This window comes from Mangifera indica, unplaced genomic scaffold (assembly GCF_011075055.1).
Source record: "Mangifera indica cultivar Alphonso unplaced genomic scaffold, CATAS_Mindica_2.1 Un_0016, whole genome shotgun sequence".
Classification (NCBI taxonomy): domain Eukaryota; kingdom Viridiplantae; phylum Streptophyta; class Magnoliopsida; order Sapindales; family Anacardiaceae; genus Mangifera; species Mangifera indica.
In genome coordinates, this window is record NW_025401108.1 from 68,483 (window position 1) to 95,769 (window position 27,287).

Sequence of the window (27,287 nt, forward strand, 5' to 3'; positions counted from 1 at the left end):
TAGTGTTAAGAAGTAAATTTGTCATTTTATCTGTAATATTAAAATAATTAAAATTATATCTCATTTTATCCCTTTTAGTTTGGAAAACTAAATTTTTTCCTAAATTAATTTTGAAAAATCTACTTTTTCCCCTAAAATTCAATGACTTTCTTCTGTAAACAGTTGACCAACAGTGGAGGAACATAATGGAGTCATCTAGAAGACGATCTTTGGACAACGACTGTCGTCAAAGAATGATGATTGTTGTCCAAGGATGACGACTGTCACCTAGATCTGGACAATACTTCTTGTCTAGAATGGACAATAAACATCATCCAGTAAAGGGACGATGAGCATCATCCAACAACCAACCATATTAGTCGCTAGTGGCAAGAGGGAGGAGTAAAGAAAAGATTAGGGATTTGGAGGGGGGGAAGTCACTTTTCAAAGTTTATGTATGAGAGTTAAATGTTAATTTTTAAAACCTGAGAAAGAAAATAAGATAAAATTATATATATTTTTTAATATTATTGTTAAATAAAAGTTTTACTCTTATATTTAATAGTAGTTTAGAAATTGGTGAGTGTTTAAGTTTTTTATCTGTTACGGATGTATTTTTAAAATTGAACTAAAACTTGAGTGGGAAATTGTCCTTGCCCAATGGTAAATAAAGCTAAACCCCAATTATGTTTGGACATACAAATTAAAAACATTTATCTTTGGATTCATTTGATTATATTAGCACAAATATAAGGTTATTTAAAAGATTATTAAGTATAAATTATATAAATAATTATTACATTTGGTCGGTATTAATAAAAATATATTAAATATTATTTTACTTAAATACTTTGAAAAAATTATTATTAGTATAAATTAGTATTAGTTTGATTAAACTAACATGTGTTAACATTTGTTTTGTTTATAATTTATAATATTTTTATTCTAATAATTTTAGGTTTTTTGATATTATTAAATTATAAAATTAATTAATTAAATTATTTTTATAAATTGCTTCCTCTTTGTCAATATATATTTATTTTTTCAAAATATTAATGGTAATTGTCATTTTAATTAAAAATGAGATTATTTTTAAAAAAATTAATAAATAAAAATAACATGTAAGCATGTAACAAAATCATGATTATTTTTCAAATCAAATGCCCATCAATTTGATAAGAATTCTAAGTTTTAAACATAAAAGTTTTTCTAATGAACCAAATTATCGAGTGGATAAAATCTTTTTTTCTTTTTTGATATGGGATTGATTTCTTATCTTGAATTTGGTCACCAAACTTCATAATATACACACACTCAAATGTGAAAACCCACCAAATTCTTGAGCATTATTATGGCAGAAATGAAAATTTGGAAACAGTCTAAGGCTAAAAGCAATGTTATCAGTTTATTATCATCATCCACAAGTTCATGAACTGGAAAGATATTGGTGGACAAAAGGGCCATTAGAGTCAAGCACAATGTGTATCCTATACTGTTGAACATGTGGCTAAATTTAAGCCACTATTAAATTGCTGGTGTTTTTGTCACTTGGGTTAACATTATAGAGTAGCTTTCACCATTTTTGTTGCCTTCTTGAGGAGAAATGAAAGCCTCAGATTTACTTTGAAATGGGACTTGTCTTCCTTATGGTGAAACAGTGACAGGGAATTCGAATATTGGAATATTTAAGAAAATGACAATTATTACAGTATGATCCTGACTAAGCAACTTATTTTGTCTTAATGTTATATTGACAAAGACATATATAATTAACCAAGACAAAAACATTTACAAATCTCTCATTTGACTATAAAAAATTGTCCGAAACAGACTTTAGACGGGTATTGAATTATTAGCTAGAGCTCCAGCTGATTCTGAGAAATCCTACTTTAAATTTAAAAAAAAAATAATAATACAGTATTAATGGAGAGATCAACAAGGACCCTTGTCAGCCGATTAACAGGAATTGATATCACATTTTGTATAGTCATAAAGCTTGTCCCACCATGACCATTGAAATAATTGCACTAGCGTCTTCTGTTTACTATTTAAATTTCCACTCGTCCGAAATCACCAGAAACTTCCAGCTGTTTGGCCAAAATGCTAAAGCTTAAGATTCATCCGACGGGGATGATGACTTAGCTTGTGAAAATTGAGGGACTGGAAATCAACCCATATTTTATATATCTTCTAAAAATCCAGAATCATATTCTATTACATTACATACATCTTTATTTCTGTTCACAATAACTGATACATGCACACTGAACAGCCTTTGCAAAATACTTGTACCATTCAAATACACAAATAACCTGTAAAAATGCTAGCTAAGTGACAACAATACCGATTGCTTAACTCTCTTTTATATTCTAATTATACTATCATCACTGCTGGTTGTCAGGTTTTGGTAGGAGTTTCCTTTCCTGCAACTGGACCAGTACTCAGCCACCAGCTTTGAAAAGGATGAATTTGTCTCCATAAGCTTTGATGGTTCATCATATTCTAACAATTTCCCTGGAAATCATAAACCAACATGTACAATCAACAAGAGGGGTGTTTCTTGTCGGTTTCAGTTCTCTTTCATCTGATCCAATATTGTTAATGTTCCATGAATGTGATTCAAGTGAGAAATAGAGGCTTACCAAAAGAGAGGACCATGACCATGTCACTATCAATAACAGTTGGGACTCTGTGAGCTACTGTGATCATCGTGCAATTGACAAACTCCTGCCTAATAATTCTCTGTAAAATGGCATCTGTTGCAGAATCTATTGAAGCAGTAGCTTCATCTAGAACTAGAATTCTGTTTCTCTTCAGGAGGACTCTTCCAAGGCAAAACAGTTGGCGTTGCCCCACGCTCCAGTTTTCGCCTTCATCACTCACTGCATCCCAGCCATAATAATCACACATTCAGCTTGAGATACACACAGGAAATCAATACACAACTACAGTTGTTCTGAAATTAGCTTACCAGATGAATCTAGTTTGTTAGGCAGGCTGCTGATTGTTGCCTTGAGCTGACACTTCTCCAGAGCCTACAAATCAAAAACATATCACAATGTGTGATTAATGGCTAATACATAAGAGACAAAGTCATTTTTTAAAATTATGAAATCAATAATATAAAGCTAGAGTCAGCTAGTACACCTTCCATATTTCTTCGTCCGAATAGAGGCCTAGAGGATCCAAGTTGGTTCTAACACTACCTCGAAAAAGACTTGGTTCTTGAGGGATGATGCTGAGCTTCATTCTTAAATCTTTAAGACCAATTGAACAGATGTCAAGCCCATCTATCAGAATTGTACCACTTGCAGGCTCGACCAAACGAAACAAAGCACCTATAAGTGTGGTTTTGCCGCTTCCAGTTCTTCCCACTACTCCTACCCTGGTGCCTTCACTAAATGTGCAGGTGATTCCCTTGAGTACCAATGGTGCATTAGGACGGTACCTAATCTGTAACCAAACAGCAGAAATAACAGTTAAATTGTAAATGGATTCTTGCTTTAGTGATCAAAAGTGATATCCAGATGGTTCTCACTGGAAAATATTCGTGGTAACCATTACATTCATTAGGTAGCATACCTGCAGTTCCTGCAGTTCTATCCTGCCCTTAAAAGGCCATGAAGACGGTGGTCTCTTGTCTTCTACTATAGCTGGAGGCTCTGGTGGTAGGTGCATGAACTGTTTGATCCGTTCAACAGAAATAATGTAGTTTGCCAAGTAGCAGTACCATCGCGACATGAAAACTTGGGTGCCCGTTAGTGAAAGAGCATAAGAAAGAGAGAGTCCAACAAGCCCTGCAAAAGAAATTTGAGCCATACAAATCTTCCAAAAAATCTGGAAATTTATGATAGTGTTCACAACAATTTCAATGAGTAATTTTACCTGGAGCTACATAGCCTTTAGGAATTAATACAAGGAGGAAAGCAGCAGTGAAGAGAGTAAAATTTTGAATTGCTTCTATTCTGAGAACTAGCCACTCCATGACAGCATTGGAATGGAAAAAAAGTATGGCATCTGTATCAACAAGCTTCAAGTAGTTCTGGAAAAATCTATCCACCATATTAAAGGCTCTTATTGTGATCACTCCAAGTGATGTCTCAGCTGTATAATTCATAACAGGAGCTTTTGTTGTTCCATTTATTCTGATTAGCTCCCTTGCAGTTGCTATGTAATACCCCTTCAGGAGAAAAAAAAAAAAAAGAATTGAAATGAAATAGCTCAGTATTTGCCTCCATTCTGTGGAAGAGAAATTGCAGAAATCAAGAAGTAGGACTTGAATCCACCTGAATATATTTCACTGCAACCATAGCAAGAATGGCCACAATGAGAACTTGCCATGTTACAAAGGTCATAATTCCAATAATTGCTATCATTTCAACACCAGCAGCAGCCACAAAAATAATCGCAAACGGTATGTCAAAATCAAGGACACACAAATCTGATGAAGCCTGCAAAATAGGAATGTTGAGATCTTCAAATGTTAATTTACAGTTAAATTACATTTTCGAAGAGTGTACTTGAGATTGTCTTACTCGGGTTAAAATCCGCCCAACAGGAGTAGAGTCGAAGAAAAGCATGGGAGCTTTAAATATCGAATTAGTGAAACCAGAGAAAAATGCTTTAGAAGCTTTTAGCCCCAGAAGTGCTGCAGATAATGATCTAAAATATACAAAAACAGCACTGGCTGTTGAAATGCCAGAGTAGACACCAATTAGAATGCCATTATTGATTTTAGGAAATTGAATGGCATATGCTAGCCAATAAGTTGAACCAGCCTGAAGAGCAACAAATCCAGCCTGAGCCAATAGGCCTAAACCTAAAAGAAGGGATCCTTTTGATACAAGGAGATAATCCAGGAATGGCTTCCATCCGACATCACCAGTCTCTTTTTCTTCTTCCTCTGTTAGTTGTACTCCTGGCAAACCCTTCACGGAAATCTCCCTCTCACTGTTTTCTTTAACAATGTGAGTCCCATTGGGCTCCTCTGCTCTAACCATCTTGTCTTTATCTTCCTTTGCAGCTCCTTCTTGTCCTTCATTATTCGCAGGATCTAATACTGTTATTGCATCTCTGTGCGCATTCACAAGTTGTTCAAATGCTGTACCAGCCAAAAAGAGCTCTTGATAGCTTCCTGACTGAATAACTTGTCCACCTTCCAGAACCTATGATCAAACAGGATCATTTAATTTAAATTAATAAAATTACATCAAATGAGTCACAGGAATTAGAGTTTGATTACCAGAATTTTATCAACTGAAGAGAGAAATTCCACTTGATGAGTCACTAGAATGACAGTTTTGCTTTCTAAAGCAGCCATGACACAATCCTGTAATCACATAACATGAGTAAATTGTTTCAATGCTTTAAAAGAGGCTTAAAAATGTGTTTTTCTTACATTGAATAGAGTTGCAGCGGTATGTGCATCAACTGCACTGAAAGGATCATCAAGGAGATAGATATCGGCATCATTATAGACAGCTCGAGCAAGTTGAATTCTCTGTTTTTGTCCTCCACTCATGTTAAGCCCTCTCTGACCTATTTCTGTGAGATCACCATGGTCAAAACTATTGATGTCTTTATCCAACGCGCATGCTTTTATAGCCTTATCATATCTGTCCTTGTCCATTGGCTTCCCATAGAGAACATTATCGCGAATGCTTCCACTTTGGATCCAAGAAGTTTGAGATACATATGCAATGGAGCCATATACATTAACCTGTTAAATGGCATCAAAACATTAAATTTAGTATCACAAACTTAGAGCATAATATATGCTTAAAATTGTTGTTTACAACTCACAGTTCCTGAAGTTTTGGGTATCTCTCCAAGTATGGCATACAAGAGAGATGATTTTCCAGCCCCAACTGACCCGCATACAGCAATTTTTTCCCCCCATTTCACTTCCAAATTTACGTTTCTCAGAGTTGGAATGGGGAGCTCCGGATCCCAACTAAAATTGCCATCTTTTATAATTACACTTCTCTCTGAATTCTGCATTGAAATTCTACTTACATCATCATTTTTGAGTTCATCATCCAGCAGAACAGCATTAATCCTATCAAATGAAACCTTGACTTGGATCACCACAGAAAGAGCTTCGGGAATCATTCTGACAGGTTCTCCCATGCTCCTCAGTGAGGCAAGAACTGTGAAGATGGTGCTAGCATTCAGCGGTGCACTTCCAATCAGGGCACACCCCAAGAAGATAACCGAAGAAATGAGAGTTGGAGACATCCAATAAATGACTGTGCCATAAGCCTTTCTTAACTGAGATTCAGACAACCATTTAAATTCTCTTTCGCGGAGCGATTCAATCAAGTTCTTGAACTTCTCTTCCCATGACTGTAACTTTATAATTTTCATACTGTTTAGGATCTCAGAAGTGGCCCTCAGCCTCTCATCTTGAGCAACCATGAATTCTGATTGACACTTTTGCAGAATCTTTGCAAATGGCACATTAAGGAGTCCACAAATAAAAAGGGGGACTAAACCAGGAAGGGCACCAAGACCAACAACTCCGAAAAGGACAGCAATGGACAAAAAGAGTTGCAGAGAAAAACTCCACATTGAGTGGAACCACCAAGGAAATTCTCCCATTCGGTAGGCATCAACTGCAATATAATTTACAATTTCCCCAGTTGAATGCCTTCTCCTTCCGAAGCTAGAAAGCTTTAGTTGCTTCTGATAGACTGCCACCATTAAAGCTGATCTCATCCTCAATCCCGACCTCCTTGAATCAAAGTAACAATGCCTCTGAGACAGAGACTCAACAACCTTGGTGATTACAAGACACCCCACTATGGAGAGACCTTGGTGCAAATTTTCCTCACTGCGGTTGGAATAATTTACGAAAGCATAAAGCAAAAGAGGAAGAACTACTACAGCAATTGTCCTGAGCAATGCACAGATTGCAATTAATATATTCTCTGTCCAGTAAACTTTTGTTATGGCTTGAAGGACCAAGTTCCCAGAATCGTTTGAGTTCTTCACTTTTACAAGGGAATCCCACACCTTAGCAAACTTTTGGTATGCTAAATTGGCTTCATCTTCAGGAACAAGAGAAGGAATGTCTTCTAGAACTAATGGTTTTGAGTAACCCAAAGAAAGCAAAGGATTAATCCAAGAAAATGTCAATTTGCTAAAAAAACTAGCCCTGCCTAGAGCTGTTTGCTTTTTCTCAGCCTTTTCGCCTAATAGAGGCTCGGATAAACTCTTATCTTCTGTAAGTTGTGAAGCAAAATGACTGAAGTTTCTGAAAGCACAAAAGAGCAACAAAAGATTGATAGGCAATGACACTATATCAAATATCTGAATACTCTTTGTTCTTGATAAGATTTCAATGTTAAGAGCTGAAACCATTAAAGAAAATGACATCCACCAGAGAGAGATGAGAATGATGATCCATTTGGACCTTCTCACGAGCAAAGAGATTGCCAGGGAGGTCCAAATAAATCCTCTAACAATCTGAATCAACCAGCTCATATTATTAAAGTCTTCAGTTTTGGCTGCAAAATTCCACAAACCGTTACTGAAGTAAAATATGCTAACAAGAGCACAACAAATTGAAGCAACTACCGAAAGCCGGCCCCTTCTATTGCTCCCACTGCTGTGATGTTTTCTGATAAAACTTACAAGCAAAGACAGATAGAAAACACAAAGAAATACTACATTTATGAAGTCTATGATGGTTCTTTGAATGCAAAAAGAACCAACATCGAGTTCGCCTCCACAAATCCAAGAGAGCCTCTCTGAAAACTCATAAAAACACAGTTTTAGAAATTGCAGAAGAGAAAATCTATACTTGAACTAAAATATGATCGAAGAATAAGAAGAGAAGTGAAGAATGTCTAGATGATGGTATAAATGTATTCAATATGTATGTTCCATACATCAAATGTTCAAAAAGCTTGATCTTTTTCAAACAATTAGCCTGCAGTATTGCAACACAACAGAATTCTACAATCTTATATAACGAGAACCTCATAAAGAGATGTAGACTTAAAAAAAAAAAAAAGATTCGTACAAATAACAAGAAGAAGAAAGCCTGAGAAGATACCAAGTGAGCTCCCCGAGAAAGCCATTGTTGCTTAAGTGACTTTGGTTTTTGCACCACTCAGTAGCCCAAGTAGATAAGATTCAACCAGAACTCACTTTGAATGAAGTGAAACCAGAGAAACTATGCCGGCAACTGATGCATTCAATAAATTATCAATGCTTACAACATATTGCCAACATTTTTGTTCATTCACCAGCTTTATATTTCAAGTTGGCAATTTTTTGTCCTTATATATCGAATGTCCAAGCCATTTCCCACCCAACTTTTGATGCATTTTCAAAATCCCACCCGTGGCAGTTCAATCCCACCCATGAGCCGTTAACGTTACGAGAATTTGTCTGAGTAAAGGGGCATTTTAGTAATCGTGAACATTAACGAATAAAAAATTTGTTTATTAAACCAATAAAAATTAAGTGTGACAGACTGTTATCTCGCACGCTATCTACCAAAGCATGACGTGTGGTGAAGTTTATGGAGGAAGGAAGCATTTTTGGCGAGTTGTAGCGAATTTGTTGGCGACTTGTTTTTGATGGATGGTGTGGTGAAACGAAATGAAGACACATGGGAGCAACAAAATAATTGCACTGATTTAAAAACAAAGAGGTGGTGCATTTTGCCGCACTTGGACGCAGTGCCTGTAGGAGAATTTAATGCGCAATGATTTTTCAAAATCAATGGCTCATATTGTTTAGATAAAAATCAACGGTCATGGAGAATTTCAGAATCGATAAGCCAATCAAATTTGGACACATGTAAGGGCATTTTTGTTATTTAATGGGTTTTGAATAAATATCAACGACAAAAAGAATTTTTTATTCTTTGGAGAGCGAACAAAAAAATGACACATGGCTTGCTAATTCTAAATGCATTTTGAACAAAAGAAAGAGAACAATGGTTTCATTTTGTTCTCAAACGATTGGGTTGCCTTCTATGTTTTCTCTAAAATTTGAGCATCCCGTGAGTTCCAAAAACGGACAATGGTGAACCGCGACTGCCAAATGGCGATGACGACACTAACAACAACATCTTCAAGGGTGAATGAAGTAATGTTTCCACTAATGACAACGTGAAGGGTTTTCTATTGTTGGCTTTGAACCTATGACATCTACTTTTAGATAGTGGTTTTTTGTGTTGTTTGAAGTAGCAATCACGACAAAGAGTACTCCAACCAAGGGCTATAAAAGTTCTTTGGCCTCAAGGTTTGATCTGTCCATATCTCCTTGTTTCGTGCACATTATTTCAACATTTAATCATTTAAGATTGTCTACTTTATTGGTAAAAAGGATAAATGCGTTGATGTTAACAGATGTTTTTATGATTTTTTTGCTATGTTGGTTTAGGGTTAATGCTAGATTGATGTATTTTACATATATAGTAGGGTTAACAAATTTACTTGTGGGTTTTGCATGCTTTCATGCGTACTGTTGCTACAGTACTTACGGTTTGTTTTTCTTCACCGTATTCATTTATTTTTGTGTTGCTTCACATGAAAAATTGTGTAGTTCATGATGGGTTTTTTAGGGTTTATCGTGTATGTGTGGTTTTTATGTGCACTAATAGATCTGATGTTTTTAATTAACTGTTGATTGTAAATAAAACTTCTGATTAGGGTTTCTTTGTAATTGAACATCCATTATTTGGTATATTAGTTGGACATCCAGAAGTGCAGTATTACTGGTGCAATAGAAAAGGGTAATACCTTCAGGTCTCCTAGTTTAATAATGCCTTGTATCAATAATGTTTAAATGTATGTTGTTTGACGTTTACTGATTTATTACTAAATGCATGTTTGCATGATAAATGCATTCTGTTTATATATTTGTAAACTATGAACATGCAAACAGTTTACATATTTGCATGTTGTTTATATGCTTATATATGTACTCTTTAGATTAAATGAACATGTTTACTATTAATGAATGTTTGAAATGTTTGATAGTTGTGAATATCCATTATTTGGTATATTGGTTGGACATCAAAAAGTGTAATGTTACTGGCACGATAGGAAAGGGTAATACCTTTAGGTTTCTTGGTTTAACAACGACCTGTACCAATAATGTTTAAATGTATGTTGTTTGATGTTTACTGATTCATTACTAAATGTATGTTTGCATGATAAATGCATTCTGTTTACATATTTGCAAACTGTGTACATGCAAATGGTTTACATATTTGCATGTTGTTTATATGCTTTCATGATATGTATAACATGCTTACATATGTACTACTAGATTAGATAAACATGCTTACTGTTAATAAATGTTTGAAATGTTTGATGGTTATGAATATGCATTATTTGGTATATTGGTTGGACATTTAGGAGTGCAGTGCTACTAGCGTGATAGGAAAAGGTAATACCTTCAGGTCTTCTGGTTTAACAACACCTTGTACCAATAATGTTTGCATAATAAATCACATGAACATTGTTTAAATTGTTTGACATGATGTGTTTAGATACATTCACTTGATATAAATTCATTTAATTAGGGATATATCACATATAGGATGTTGCCCACGATATAGTTTAATTTACAATTTAATCCCTATGATATTTAGTGTGAAATTAACAATGTTGATCCATATGAGTATAGTTACATTATCTTCATTAAAGACATGAAAAAATGTATAGCCAATGAAAATAAAATAATGGAGTTGTATCTAGATGAGAAAATAAATATTGAAGCAAAAAAGCTTAATAGAGTAGGGAGATATGTCATAAACAATGATAAATATATGTGTTATATGTTTAAAGAGTATATTAAAGCTGGAGTGTAAAATATTGACATGTTTGTGGAATTCCTTCCCATTGTGATAGTTGGAAATATGACCCTTTTGCCACTTAAACAACAGTTTACACAACCCTCACAACAGCCTCCCCAACCTGAACAGTAGTCTGCCCAACCTACACAACCACCTCCTTAACTTAAACAATAGTTTGCCCAACCATTACAACCTTTACACCAACCTGTACAATCCTCATAACAACCTTCTTAACCTAAATAGTAACCTATCAAACTACCACAACCCTCACACCAACCTGCATAACCTTCACAATAGCATCCCAACCTAAACAATAGCCTACCTAACCATCACAACCTTTACACCGACCTACACAATCCTCATGACAACCTCCCAACCTGAACACAACCTGCCCAACTACCACAACTCTCACACCAATCTACACAACCCTCACGATAGCCTCCCTAACCTGAACAATAGCTTGCCCAACCACCATGACCCTTACACTAACCTCTACAACCTTCAAATAGTCTCCACAATAATGATCTGATTAGAGTAATGAATCTGATGAGTATAAAATAGAAATGTCTAATATTGAATATAATGATGATGGTTGTCATTGGAACGACGCCTTCTATGAAGATGCATAATTTAATGATGTTGATGATGATGTGAGAAATATAAATTAAAATAGAGCTGCAAAAGATGTAGACAATAAAAATGAAGAGACAAGTGAATGTGTGAACTTAAAGTCTAGGGGTCTATCTAATTGTGAAGAAGGCAGTGGAGATGAAAATTCTAATTCATCAAGTTTTGAATATGATCTTGCTACAAGGTTGTCCAAGTTTATGAAGGATAAAGCCTTTACATATAGTACAGACAGGAAAATTAAGTGATTACACAGTTTAAAGGGGCTTTCAGTTAAAAAAGATATATAATAAAAGAAAGGCGAATAAAATTAGTTTGTACAATAGAGGGTTGTCCGTTTGATCTTTATACAACCATGATGGTCGATCAATAGTCTTCCAAATAAGAATATACGAGCACACACTTGTTTGAGGGTTCATAATAACCTAGTAGTTAGTGTTTCTTAGATAACTAAAAAGATAGAAAACTTTATGCAATCGTAAACTATCAAACCTTTGACTGACCAACTGGAAATGGATAATTTTTTGAAGATTAACAACAAAAAAACTCTATAGGACTAGGAAACTTGCAACTAGGATGACACTAAATGGGCACTCTAACTCATTCAATTGGTTGTTTTAGTATTGTAACATTTTATTGGTTAGTAATCCTGGTTCTAATTTGTTTTGAAAGTCATTAGGGAAGAAATCCCATTAAGTCCAAGATTTAATATGTTTTTTTATGAGCTTTGTAGCACAAAAAAAGGGATTTATTGAGAGATGTCATCATTTCGTAGGAGTAGATAGCTGTCATCTCAAAGGCCATTTTGAGGGAGTTATTCTGTCTGCTATTTCATTGGATGCCAATAATGGGATATTCCCATTGGTTATTTGTGTGCGTGAGGTTAAGAATAGTGACACATAGGGTATTTCATCAATTTATTACATGATTTTTTGGCGGATGTCAAGCTTATCACTTTTATGAGTGATAAGCAGAAAGGGTTAATAAATGCTTTAGAAACATAGTGGTCGAGTGCTAAAAGCAAATTCAGTTCAAGATATGTTTATGCAAACTTTAGGAAACATTTTCCTAAGATACGCATGAGGAACCTCTTTTGGGCTGTTTATAGAGCATCCAATAGGGTTGATTTCCAAGATGCATTAATAAAAGTACGGGAGGTTGATTAGACAACATATAAATGGATCATTAAAAATGAACTTGACCAGTGGTCTAGGTTTGGAATTGATACAATTGCCAAATCTGATCATATCATCAATAACATGAGTGAATCCTTCAATAGCTGGCTTAGAGAAGATAGAGAAATGCCAATTTTGAGTTTGTTGGAATTTTATTAGAAAAAGAGTAATAACAAGAATTCAAGGTGGGTTTAAGGCTGCGATAGAGTGGGTTACCCTATTGCCTCCACTGGTGTTGGCCAAGCTGAATAAGAATATTAAATCTATTAGAAATATGAGGATTTTCCATGCTGGTCTGATGGAGTTCGAAGTCATTGATATCTCTATTTTGCCAAGTAGAACATACACATTGGATCTTTAGAAAAAAAGCTATGATTTTGGCCTATGACAGATTTCTGGTGTCCCATGTTAGCATGCAGTGTGCTCCATACTGCATATGAATTTTTCTTCATTTGAATTATTTGTTGATGAGAAACTCAGAATTCCAACATTCATGGCAACATATTATGGAATAATTCATCTAATTGCAGATAAAAGGAATTGGCCAATCACCTCTAAAAGCAAGCTGCTCCCACCCCATGGATATTAAACCCCTAGCAGGCCAAGAAGAGCAAGAATGGGAGACTCTAATGAAAGACCAAAGAGAAAAAAAATGTCCACCATCAAATGCAGTTTATGCAAGGAATTTGATCACAACAAGAGATCATGCAAAAATAATCTTGCTAGTGCTAATAGAAGAAATTAAAAGGTAATTCTTATACATCATTTTTTATTATTTTATCATATCCTTTGGTCTTTTTATCCTTAACTAATTCTATCAATTTTTTGTTTTGTAAATAAAGACAATACCAACTATGACAACTCACTCAACAAGGGCAGAATTTACACAAACTTCTTCTAGCCAACCTTCACAATATGATATTAATGATCCAAGTATTTATGCAATAGAATACAGCTTCAAACTCAATTTATTTATTTTTATATTTTTCCTTCTATCTGAAAGTTGATAAATGTTGTGCCAAGAAAGTTTCATTGTTGCAAATGTTTTTTTTCAGGGGTCTAATTCAAGTAGCTACATCAAACCTGTCTCTCTAGCCTTTCATGAAGAGTTTATTGCATTGGTTTTTTTTTTTGACAGAATTGAAAAATGTTAAGATAATTTCAGTTTTATTAATATGTAGTGCTCATAAGTAGTTTTGGAGTAGATTTTTTTTTTTTTTGATATACTACTGTTGTTCAAAACCATTTATTGATGTATTGTTGATATTTTATCGTTGATAATTGTAGTTATAATGATATTTTGTTGGTTGTGTTGGTTTATTGCATTGGTTCCTGCTTTTGTGGTTTCTGCACTAATAGGTTAAAATTTGGATTTTGGAATTTAATTGATTTTGCTTTTTTTTTTCTAAAAGTTTATTGTTTTCCAGCATACCGTTTACAATTTGGTTTCTACATTGTTTGCATATTGATTATGCATTGATAACTGAAACTGTATTTTTATTGTTTCTAGATTTTGGTTTCTGCTTTTTCAGTTTAGAATTTAAAGTGACATCTAAACAGCAAAATTATCCAAATATAACTATGCTTGTATCAACAAAAGCATTTAAAATGGTGTCTAAGGTTATGAACATGAACAAAACTAATTTCAGTCTTGCCTAGGCATAAAGCATAAAAGTAGAAGTTAGGTTATTACATTCTAGGGGGTAAATTGATAATTTCAATCAAACCCTAATGTAAATTTATTGCACTAATTTTACAAATTAATTGAAAGGTATTTTTGTTATTTCATCTAATAAGGATAAAATGATCATTTTAACTCTACCTTAATAGATATCATCCACATTAACGGTCCATGAGTGCGAATAAAGGATTTCAAACTATTGTGAATGACATTTTGAGAAAGCGTCAAAAGTTGGTTGGGAAATAGTCCTTTGCGCAAAACTGTAATTACAGCTGGCTGCTGCACCTCCAACCCCAGAATCAAGCAAAAATTTTTGGCTTTATGCTAAGTATTTCACCAAAAACATGTCCGTCGAATACTTGCAGTCAAGACTTTGCCTTTTTAGCGATGCATGTTCAAGTAAGCCTGTCAAATATGACACTGCTTACAAAAACAAGAATCCAACGAAGTAGATATCATTTGCTTCACATGGCATTTTGCAAGCTTCACGGATTTATTTTTAACATCATGTACATACAGAAGCATATATAAAATAATATTATTCATTAAATATAGCTGCCAATTTCAGTCCATTCAAAATCAACCAAGCCAGGCTCCTAGAAATTAATCTGAAACCATTCTTGCCTTATCTTGAGAGAGTTTTTATTTATATAAACCATTATAGTTTTTACTGTGAGAAAAAATGAAGAACTTACCAAAAACGTGAGCGCCATCGGCAAATTAAGCTGTCATTGTGAGAAATGACTAAATTATGCATAACAATAATTAGTGGCCTTGTAATTTGGTTCATTTTGATTTTGGACCATCAAATGATTCCTGAAAGGGGCAATCAACTGTCGGTTACAGCTAGCCATATCAACTTCAACCTGAAGCAGGCCATCATCAATGATGCAGCAGTTGCGTGTCAACCTCCTCTACTCTGCAATAATTTATCCCCCAAAATTAGAATATTGAAAGAAATAAATTTTATCCACGCATCAAGAATTTTTTTTTTTTTAAGCCAAGAGCCTTGTGGTAAATTTTGGACCAAACGACTTATTCTCACCCAAATATCTTCTTTTCACGAATTTTCATCTCCTCATATTAAAAATTTCATTTATCTACGTATAAATAATTAATTTTAAAAACAATTTCATTATATTAAATATAATAATAAAAATAAACTTAAATTTTATTTTTTAACTTTAAAAACTAACTATTTCTTTTTTAAAGATAAAGTTTTAAAATATAATTTTTTTTAGGTTTTAGTTTTTAAACTCTAATACTATTTCTAGCATTATTATCAATAATCGCTTCTCTCTAAAATTTTTTCTCTTTACAATGATCTCTTTTTTCTTATTTAAGTATTTAATCAATATCAAATGAAACTAAAGAAACGAAAAGCTTTATAAAGAAGATGATACTCTTTGTCTTTTTAGATGAAGGCCAAGGTCTTATTTAAAGACTCTTGGTTGTTTGTCATTGAAGTTCCTTGGCAGCTTCTTTTATGTTTTATAGCCTCCTGCAACCACATGTTCTCTTGCTCCGACAGCTGCCAATCAATGCGATTCCAAAAATTGTAGTGAAACAATTTTACTTGAAGCAGAATTTAACCAAAGTCTTGTGGTCTAAAATCTAAATCAGAAGAAAACAAATTAAAATTGATAAACGAGGAAGACGACAAAATAAAGCCATTCATTGCTGATTGTGGACCTCTTGCGAATTCGTAAGGCGTTATTGGCGGCAAATTATTATACACTTGACCGGAGATTTACGACAATCATTCGATTCGTTGAAAGAAAATTAATATTAAAAAGGAAAGCAACAGCAAATATTAAAGAAAGAAGACGCTGATGTTCAATGAATCAAATTTATTAATTCATTTGTTTATCTTCTGTTCAGTACCGATTAGATTGTCCCCGTACTGTGGCATGCACGTTTTCAAACTTATTATTATTATTAATTCCTTCTATTAATCCCAGGAAGTGCGAAAACTTATCCCATGCTGCTTTTCTATCTTTCCAAAACATTTTCGTTTTTAAAATGCTTCAAAACTAGGATGAAAAATATTTTAGGGCGACTCATAAATACAAAAAGTTTAAAATTAATCTATTAAAAATTAATTTTACATCATTTTCTTTTATAAACTTTGTTATTTATAAACAATTTTTTATATTTATATATTTCACATGTTTTTATTTTTTATATTTTTTAAAAAATGTGTTTTAATATTTTTATTTCTATATTTATATCTCTATTTCCGTGCTATATAGATTAAACCCTTTTTTGTGATCTCATAATTATAAATGGGACGTTTCATGTTGTTAAAACTGTTCTTTCAGTAACATAGTGATCTAAACTGTCACATGGGATAGTTCTGATTATTAATGGGAGAACCCTAGATGTATCTATGGAAACGCACATGCATGAAATGAGTGACCACTCAATGTTTGCGCTTGCGTATGGGTCACAAGACAGCACTGAAATAGCCATCATCATTGAAGACTCATGCATGGCCACAGTTGGGTCGAACTTCTGTGGCAGTATGTATACAAATCACCACAATAATTCAGTTCATTGACCTAAATGGACCAGTAGTGTTTGTTGGTCAACAAGCAGAAATCTTCTGGTTGTTGTTGAAACTTAGGTGGAGAAGGTTAGGTTAGACCGCTCCAGTGCCATAAACACGAGAAAAAATGTCATGATTAGGTTTCGACAATTTCTTGTGGCTGAAAATTTGGCCAGAATATTAGACTACAAAAGCACATATCATCTTTAAGATCATCATCTTAATTTCTTTTGGGGCTTGAAATATGATTCTAATCAAATATTATTTGACCGTATAGTTTGGTTCAATTATATTTTGTCTTCTTGTAATAATCACAACCAAGCTTGGAGACGTCTCTAATTTTGTTCAAAAAAAAAAAAGAAGAGTGGACAATCTCTAACATATTAAACCTATCGAGTTGAGTTTGTCATCTTTCAACTCAGATCAAGTATTGTATGAGCCGTTTTATTGAATCTCCCCATAAACAGATGGAATAATTTATGGTAAATGAATGGAGAAAAGCTTTTTTCTTGGATCATTGGATTTAAAAAAGTCCAAAGGATTATTTCACACTCTATATATGATGAAACTGTGAAGTAAAACGAAATATTTAATGAAATTCTTTATAGTATTTAATTAAAAACCCTTGAAAATTATAAGAAGTTATTGCGACATTTATAATAATTAATGTTATAAGAATATTTAGTGATATTTTTATTATGATATTGATATTGAAATCCACTAAAAAATATACTGATTTAAAAAAATTAAAAATTGATTAACGTCATAAAAATATTTAGTAACATTTAGGTTATGATATTTATATTAAAACCGCTAAAATTTATGGCAAGCCAAAAAATTTTAAACCTTGCACTATAATAAAATTTAGTGGCGATAATTTATTTACAAGCAGTTTGGACGTGTTAAAAAGTTGTACAGAATTAAGCACACTTAGTTGAACCGACAGCACCTTTAACAAGGAAACTTGATGGAACACAGTTAACAACATGAATGTCACATCTTTATGGCATCATTTGTTGCTAAATCATTCTCAATGCTTTCTTGGCTGGTCGAGAGTAGCTACACAAGTCACATGGCCAAAGATGAAGACCTTTACAAGGTAAGAATCTATCTTTACAAGTTTTAATTTTCGATTCTTGTTTTTATAAAAAGATATTGAACAATTGAGTGGTCCGTGGGCCAATGTAGTCTTCTATTTATGTGAATAATTAACCATTTAATTTCTTTTGAAAATATAGTTTTAGTGTTCAAATTGGGGTTTAGAGCTTAAGCTATTTGTTGACCGCAAAATGATGTACATTGGTGGATTAGTTTTGGCTTAATTTGTCATTATGATCCCAATTCAAAGCGGGTATATATCAACTTCAACCAACAAATGTATATTCTTATATAATATTTTATGTATTAATAGATGCAAACTAATATAGATTAATAGATAATGTAATCATATAATTTAATGATTTTGACTTATAGATAAATTAAATAATCATATTACTTAATTACATAACAATACGTAAATTTGTTAGCATCTATTAATACTCATTTGTTTATACAAATAATATTACTTATAATTTTATAAGTTTGTTCTTAATCTATAAATGTAATATTTTTCCATGAAAACTTGATATTTAAGATATTGAATTTGTTAATTTCTCCAATAATGCATAATGTGTTTTTTTTTTAATTTTTTAGAATGAGATTTATTTGGGAATATATACTATATAGAACATACCAGTTGAAAGGAAAACGAGACATATGAGATTTGCTTTTTGGATGATAAGTAAACATTTTTAATGATATGTGAGGAATTAAATATAAATGAAAATTAATTTATTTTATCTTATGTATAATTTATTTTTTCTTTTTGCAATAAAAATACCCCATTATGATAGTTTTCTGCATAAACCCATATAAAAGAAATTTTAATTTAGTTGCAATTTTTTTTAAGGAAAACAATATTTGATATATAAACCTATACAAAAGAAATTTTGATTTAGTTACATATATTATTATTATTATTCGCAACAAGGAATAATATTTGGTAAAACTTAAACACTAAGCTTGTATAATTTGTCATTCTGATCACAGAGACCAGCACCCTACTTTAATACGAGCATATAACATAAGATGTTATTATGCATACTCAAGTGAATAATACAGACATTGGTATAAAGTGTTATTATGTGTATGTAAATCCATTTGTAAGAATTGTGGAGTTGAACTTGAGTTTTTTAACTGTATGAATGAGATTCTATATTTTAACTTCTTGTTTCACCCGTGCTAATATCATTATTTCAAAACATGTTTGCTTTCTCTACATGCAAGGTGAAGCTTCAACCTTTATGTCAAAAACACAAAATTCAACCTTTTGAGCACTCTTGATAGGTTAATCAATACAAGAGTGACGCATAGCAACGGTACAATTGTGGAATCTATAAGAAGGGGCAGAGTGACGATTTGGACTAAAAAATGAACCAAAATTTTCAAATTGTTCTATTTATATTGATTTGGATCAAAATTTGTTGAATATAGCCCAAATGGTAAACAAGTGTTACTCATTATTTTTTTGAAGATAACCTTTGCATGATATATAATGCCAAAGATATTAAATAGTTAAAATTATAATGGTTGATTACAATTTCTCCTTTAATGATAATCCTATAAACCATCATGTTTATGTCTAAGAAATTGATGATTCAATACTTTGGCATAAGAGTTTTGGGCACCTTAATATGAGATCCCTAATATTTATGTAATCACATTGTTTGGTTAGAGATGTATCCGAAATTTATGTTAGTTGGTTCATATTGATCTATGTGGACCAATTAGGACAACCTTCTTAAGCCTAAATCTCTACTTATTGCTCTTTATAGATGATTTTACACTAGGATGACTCGGGTTCACGTATGAACCGACAAGTCTCAAGTTTTCTCAATCATTAAAAAGTTCAAGAGGTTAGTTGAGAATAAAAGTGGATGCAAGATCAAGACCACCATATTAGAAAGTGGAAATTAAAGAGTACAACTCAATTAAATTTGATATATTTTGTGAAGAAGATGGAATAAGCCATTAGTTGACGATGAGTTACACACGTCAGCAAATTAAGGTCTCCAAAAATTGAACCATAGAACAATTAAGAAGATGAGTTCAGTTGATTAAAAGAAAACTTACCAAGACATTCAAGGTAGAAATAATGTATACTACAATTTATCTAATGAATAAAATATCTATAAAGTTAATCCATGGTTTAATACTAGTTGAAGCTTGGTTACATATCAAACCTTTGGGAAAGCATCTAAGGGTCTCTGGTTCCTTGCGCTATGTACATGTTCCCTCAAAGAAGGGAGGGAAGTTGGATGAGAAGGCAAGGAAAGGGACATTCTTGGTTATGCGTCTCAAAGGCAAAGGCTACATGATTTATGCTTTCATTTGGAAACCAAGAAATTTGTTGTAAGTATAGATGTGGAAGTGGATGAAGTTACCTATTAAAATTGGGAGAAATGTGAACCTAAAAAGAAAATACATTTGTTGTACTCATTTATCAATCCAAACGGAAATTGCCAAGTGGTTTCTAGTTCAAGAAATCAAGGTATTACTGACGACTTTATTAGAATATGTGCTTTAAAGTCAATCATTTGGTTGATGTATTTTGTAATCTCTATCATCTTAATTATATTTCTTTATTATTGTTTTACTTTATATAATTAGATGAATGACCTTAAGATAGTAGAATCATTACATTTATCATTGATTATGAGAACTCTATACGCATATATGATGGCCAACTTAAAAATATTCGTAATCCCAATATTATTTTGACTTAAGACATATATAATATAGTTAGAATTATTATTGAGTTACCTTATCCAAAGGTAGTGACAGATTTCATATGTCAAAGATATTTGCAAACAATTTGGTGTAACACATAAATGCACGCATGTTGAATAGACATAGATAATTGTTTATTTATTTTCCCTAGCATCTTCTGCCATTAGTCAACTTCATTCGCAATTATATGAACACCATACTCAACGCTCGCCTCAATTTTTTAAACTCATTTGTTGTATGAGTTGTGCTTTGACTTGTCTTTGCAAAGGTAGTAGTCTCTTTCAGTATTATGTAAGAATTGTAGTACAAAGACGAGATATTATACTCTAAAAAGAAAATAATTGAAACGGTTTAAATAATTTTTCACTACCATGAACGTTCACAATTATTTGTTGAATAAGAATTAATTCTCTACACAATTTTCAAGTATTCCAAAGTGAGGATTCAGGTGTTGGACTTCCAATTAATACCTTTTAAAAGGTTTATTATTGCTATATATTATCCTTTTTCATATAATCTAAATGTTAAAAATTTTTTTTTTTTGGGTCAAGGAACTAAAATCGAGTTGTTAAGAATTTGATATTTATGGTTTGCTGTGAAATATGATCCCACAAAACAGTCATTTTAGAATGCATGAGCAAAATTATAAAATTTAATTTAAACTTGATATGTGTAAGCAAAATCACTAAATAAAAATTGTTGAATTGAAAAATCTCAAAGATCTTTAACACCTTCAAATTGACTAAAGAGACCATTGATAGAGGCTACCAAAGTACTTGAAATCTCAATCTCTCCTCAAGAAAGTTGTGCATTGGGCTCAATACTTAGTGCCCTCTAGTATTATAGGAATACGCTAAGATACGTTGGATTGCATTTGGAACATGATGAAAAGGGAGAAATTTAGGAACTGAAAGTCTATTGAAAGAGAAGAAATATTGAAGTCACAATAGGTTGCTCTGAAACTATGATAACATAAATAAATTGTATTTCTAGTTTATAAATTCATGTACAAAAGAATTGTATTTATACTAGTATAAAGTGATATGCATGAATGAAAATACAAAAAATTGATTGCTACTTGTTGGGATTGATTGATTGCTTTATTATTAGGATTGATCGATTTATTGATTGTTGAAATGATGTATTCATTGCTTGACCAGTGATATAATTGATTGGTTTAACAATTACTATTCCCCTTTTTGGCTTAGTAATCTATGATATAACCTTGGGTGTTTTTGTATAGCCCTAAAGAACTGGGCAATGACTTGAATTTATTGACCAATAGAAATTAAAGGGTTGTATAAATAGTTATTGTTGAAACAAATTCTATGCACACTTATTAATTCGAAAAAGTATGCTTAATTTCCCGAATATTCTGAGACTATGGTGTTTAACTAATCAAAGATAATGTTGAATTGCATTAACATATTGACATGTTGTTATCATCAATTTTTTTTTAAAACTAAGTCAAGTTTACCTTGAAATTGTATGATAATAAAAAATAAATTTTAACAAATAAAAAGGTTACACAAAAATAGAGAGACAAAATTTTATCGTGGTTCGGCTATAAACCTGACCTACGTCCACGTTTCAAAGTTGTATAAGAACTTTGAAAATTCCACTATGAATTTTCAAATATAGCTTACATTTGATGCTACACACACCCAAAGCTCTCAAGCCTCTTGAAATCAAATAAACAATCTTTAATGACTTTTTACAGACAAAAAGAAAAGAAAAAGAAAAAGAAAAAGAAAAAGGGAAAGGGAAAGGGAAAAAAGAAAAGATAAAGAAAAAAGAATAACTTCTCATCCACAAAGATTGACAAACCCAGCACAAAGAATGATTCATCAATTTAATGCACTAAATTTCATTCAAAATAAATAAATAAATAAATAAAAACATTTTGAAAATCATCAATGAAGCATTAATCATAGGCTAGTCTCCACGTCCACAATTTTGGCTTTGTTCCCATACACATGAATATCTTCAGGGTCCTTATGTTTTGTGATATTAAAATGCAAATCTAATGGGAAAAAAGGAAACATTGTTTTATATAGATAATAGAAGCTCACCAACCGAATGCAAACTCAAAGAATGATCACTACAAATAGTTTGATCGAATGCATTTTCCTTTGCCCTGTGACAATTTCGAATCTGTTAGTTGGCATTACTAGTAAGTGTTACATAATTTGAAGGCCAAAAGACTATTTCCCACCCAAGGTTTGATGCAAACCCGATTTCCCACTTGTTAACTATCGTAAATTCAAATACCCACTTATATGTTAAATTTTACTGTTATTGTCTGGGATAAAATCGTTATTTAAAAATTTTAATTACTCTAAAGTTTTAAAATATTTTTTTTATCCCCTAACCTCATATTTCCTATATTTAAAAACTTATCCCCCCCCTCCCCTAAGTCTAGGGTTTTAAACTATCATCTTTTTTCCCATTGCAACAGTCTCCCAACTTTTTAAAACATTTCAATTTCACCATTTATCTCTCTCTCAATTTCCAGACCTAATATCTGGCAACCATCTATCATCTCCAACCACCAGCTCTCTCCCTTCCTTTTTCAGTCGTCTTCATCAAAGATAAAGATGACTGGTCTTTTCTGATGAAGACTCATTCGATGAGTCTTTGTTTAAGACAAAGACAAAAAGTCTTCTTTTGAGACAAAGACAACAAGTCTTCTTTTGAGACAAAGACAACAAGTCTTCTTTTGAGACAAAGACGACGAGTCTTCTTCTAAGACAAAGACGACGAGTCTTCGTTTAAGACAAAGATAGTCGGAGAGGGGAGGGAGAGTGGCCCAAAGAAAAAGGGAAGGCGGGATGGAGAGAGCTAGTAGCTAGAGACGGTGAATAATCGTCAGATATTAGATTTGAAAACTGAGGGAGAGATAAGGGTTGAAATTGAAATATTTTAGAAAGTTTGGGGGTCGGTTGTAATGAAAAAAGGATGAGAGTTTAAACCCTAGAATGGTGGGGGGGGGGGGGGGAATCAGTTTTTAAACATGAAAAATATGAGGTTAGAGGGCAAAAATAAATATTTTAAAACTTTAGGGTAATTCTAAAATATGAGTATAAACAAAATTTTCTAAATGATGATTTTATCTCTAACAATAATAATGAAATTTAATAGATAAGTGAATATTTAGATTTTCAATAGTTAGCGGATGGGAAATTGGATTTGTATCAAACCTTGGGTGGGAAATAGTTATTTGGCCTAATTTGAATGCTCAGTTAGTGCCCGAGGATATAGAAAGAAGAAACTTACATGCTTTAGAAGAAAAAGGAAGAGGTATATAATTCATAAGAAGTAAAGTCACTGCTGAGGCTATCGGAGGAATTTGCCGCACCTTGATCTGGTGGATGCAGAAGCTGAATAGTAAAAAATAAAAAATACAGTTTCACCGCAGATGATTTTTAATTAACATGATGGAATAAAATAAACACATTACTTAATTACACATAAGGTAAAAGGAAATATTGATTGTAAATTAAGAAAAGAATTTACCTCAGGGTCGAGTTTTGGTACATCGGACAAGGAAAAACGCATTCCATTCACATATATGTGAGAATGAAATTGAATGAAAGGGATGTGAGAGACGTTGTACCAATCCTTTCCTGTCTCCTTTAGGTACTTCTCTTCTAGAAAGGAGCACTCATTGATAACTAATTTCTGCAGCGCTGGCCTTTGAAGAAGGTCGTCAGGCAATGCCACCAAATTGTGACATGAATGAAATTTCAAGGAAAGAAGATTTGGCATAACTCTTTTCTCCCATTTAACATCCCATTCTTCCCACTCTCTCATATCCTCAAACTCAAGATTTCTCAACTCTGGAAAGTTATTCACCGTCGAAGAAGCAGATGATACTGCTCCCAAAAATTCATTACCTGGTCTTTTCACATTCAGTCTTTTTATAATGAGTGATTCCAGGGAGGGTAACTCTCCTAGAGGAGACAATGACTTCAATTTTGGGCATGAATCAATAACCAAGTAACGAAGACACGGCATGATTTTAACACTCTTACTCTTACTACTCCGACTCCATTTTAACTCCTCCCACGCTAACATGTTCCATAACTTGAGATACTTCAATTTTGGAAACGCAATTGAGGTATTTGGTGTGGATGAGCTAGTCACATCAGTATCTTTTCCAAAAAGTACGTTATCCACCTTTTTCACACTTTTCATATTGCATATAATCAAAGATTCAAGTGATGATAGTTTCCCTAACTCAGAGAAATCCTTAAATTCAAAGCAAGACAATAGCTTTAACATCCGCAACTTGCCTAATTTATTAATCCAATCTGAGGGCATAGTTTTGCCTGTGTAACACTGTATCACTAATTCCTCCATATTTGGAGGTAGGTCAAAGGTTTTAAAAAGTCCTTCATCGTCATCATTTGTCCACCCATCAAATCTTAGACTTAAACCATAAAGATTCTTATAATCTGCAAGTTCTCCTTTCTTTATCTCACCATCTCTCACATATCCCAAACCTGTTATACTAAGAAACCCTTTAAGCTGCTTCAGATTTGCCAAACATTCAAAACTACCTTTCTCATTACCGCTACCATCGCTCACAACAAATTTCGTTAATGTTTGAAGACAGGTCAATCTTTCAATTCCTCTAGGCATTTAACTTATACAAGTTTGGTGGTTTATCAAATGCCTAAGGTTGACTAAATTTCCAATCTTGTTTGGTAGTTTTTGCAGGCCAGAACAGTTTCGCAGATCCAACGTTTGCAGATTATATAGCTCACACACTGTCTCTGGTAACTCTTCTAATTTTTTATTATGAGATAAATTAAGATATCTCAAATGCATCAATTTATTTATGTTTCTTGGAATTATCTTTATTGAACAATCACTCAAATCCATTGTTCTTAAACATGTCAATCGGTCAAACAATATGGATAAATCAACTCCAATCTTTTTGTTTTTTACGACAAGGCTACGCAACTTGCTATAAGTATAAGAGATGTCAATGTTGTCAGCTAGTACCATTGCATGTCGAGCTTCTACAGAAGGAACCTCTAACTGAGATTTTGAAGGACCATCATCTATTAAATTCAAACATTCTTTCCCCATAAGAAACTTAGCAAAGTCGTGCACTATATGGGGCATCTTGCATCTCATTATGCTTCCATCATAAACACTTCTTTCGAAATCATGAAAGAAATGACGCATAGCTAAGATTGCAAAATACTCTTCACCCACTAACTCTAGGTCTGCCCTCCCTGATACCTTAAGATAACCTTGGGCCATCCATAAACTAATCAAATTATCTTTATTTATGACAAAATCTTTTGGAAAGATGGCACAATAGGAAAAGCATTTTTTTAATTTGGAGGGTAACTCAATGTAACTCAACAATAAAGGGTTAGGAAACTCATTTTTTATCTTTTCTAATTCTGATAGCTCTCTATCGACACTTTCCCATTCTTGACTTTTCGTTTTTAAGCTTAATAGACTTCCTAAAATCATGACAACAGAAGGAAGGCCATTGCAGCTTCCCAGCATATTTTCAAAACGTAGACTCAAATGTTCAGACTCATCACAGGTCATAGTGGAAAACGCAACTTTACAAAGTAATGACCAAAATTCCACATCCAACTTCTTATCTTCACTATTTGATCTAGGAAACTGAGTTTGTCTAGATAATAACAATGAAGATTGCCATTCATTTCCTAGTAGGATCATCTTAGTGGTTCCCATAATTTTTGCACTCTTAATTGTGGGTGTGGTCACCAAAATGCCACTCCCTTGAGAACCAGACAAAGCATGTTTAAATAGTTCCCAAGTTTTAGGAAACTTTTTTGACTCAACACATTGACGAATCTCTCCTAACAAATTTTTTAAATTATCTAGATTTGGTGCAACATCTTTTTTCAAAGATGTAAGAATTGCTTTCGCAACCATAATCTCATCAAAAGTTTTAAGGACAGACACCCATATTATATTATGGAAACGATCTTTCACCTTATCATCATTAACAACTAATTGAGCCAGAGTTGTGTTTTCGATTCCTATCATCCCTACGATGGAAACTATCGGAATGGTTGAAACCTGACTACTCTCATTCAACAAATAGTTTACTAGAACAGTCTTATCATAATCTTTTCCAACAACCTTCGGTAAATAGATGACAGGGCTACTCATTTCTTGTTCTACTTGTGTGCCCATTGTGAAACGGAAATTGAAATCATGTTGTTCCTTAACAATTTGATCGAGAGCTTTATTTATTTCTTTTATCCTAATAAGAGCAGAAGTTTGACGCAGAAATACTTGCTTTGAACCAAAGCTTTGAGAAAAGACATGGGAACGTACCTTTCTCCAAAGGTTGGAAGCATTTTCAACTTCCTTGAGTTGTAATTTTCGTGCTGTTGTCGTGTTCCACTCATCTAACACATCGTCAATGTCATAGCATATGCCCTGAAGCTTATTCAACCACTCATTAACGCTGCGGTCCACCACTTGTTTTTTCTCGGCATCTTCAAGCAGAACTCGAATACCCGCCAGGTTTTCATTGAGCTTTTGTAATTCATTCGCATCCACGATTAATTTCATCTCTCCAATATTGGTTATTTGCTCCAAGGTTGTGGAAACAAGCGCTTCAGCCAT

The 27,287-nt window shown here is 33.1% G+C and overlaps 2 protein-coding genes across 2 annotated transcripts; both read right to left on the reverse strand.

Annotated features, from left to right (window-relative positions):
* Positions 1–2,137: 2,137 nt before the first annotated feature.
* On the reverse strand, positions 2,138–8,237 carry LOC123205830 (ABC transporter C family member 8-like). The gene is made up of 12 exons (XM_044622879.1): positions 8,039–8,237; positions 5,782–7,730; positions 5,378–5,698; positions 5,222–5,308; positions 4,515–5,144; positions 4,266–4,430; positions 3,865–4,159; positions 3,562–3,776; positions 3,127–3,432; positions 2,951–3,014; positions 2,622–2,861; positions 2,138–2,493 (listed from the first exon to the last, which is right to left on the reverse strand). The coding sequence occupies exons 1-12, from the start codon at positions 8,061–8,063 to the stop codon at positions 2,342–2,344; spliced, it is 4,449 nt and encodes a 1,482-aa protein (XP_044478814.1). The 5' UTR covers positions 8,064–8,237; the 3' UTR covers positions 2,138–2,341.
* A 15,701-nt stretch (positions 8,238–23,938) lies between these two features.
* On the reverse strand, positions 23,939–27,287 carry LOC123205784 (putative disease resistance protein RGA1). The gene is made up of 3 exons (XM_044622823.1): positions 25,573–27,287; positions 24,174–25,233; positions 23,939–24,037 (listed from the first exon to the last, which is right to left on the reverse strand). Exons 1-3 carry the CDS (start codon positions 27,285–27,287, stop codon positions 23,939–23,941), a joined length of 2,874 nt encoding a protein of 957 aa, XP_044478758.1.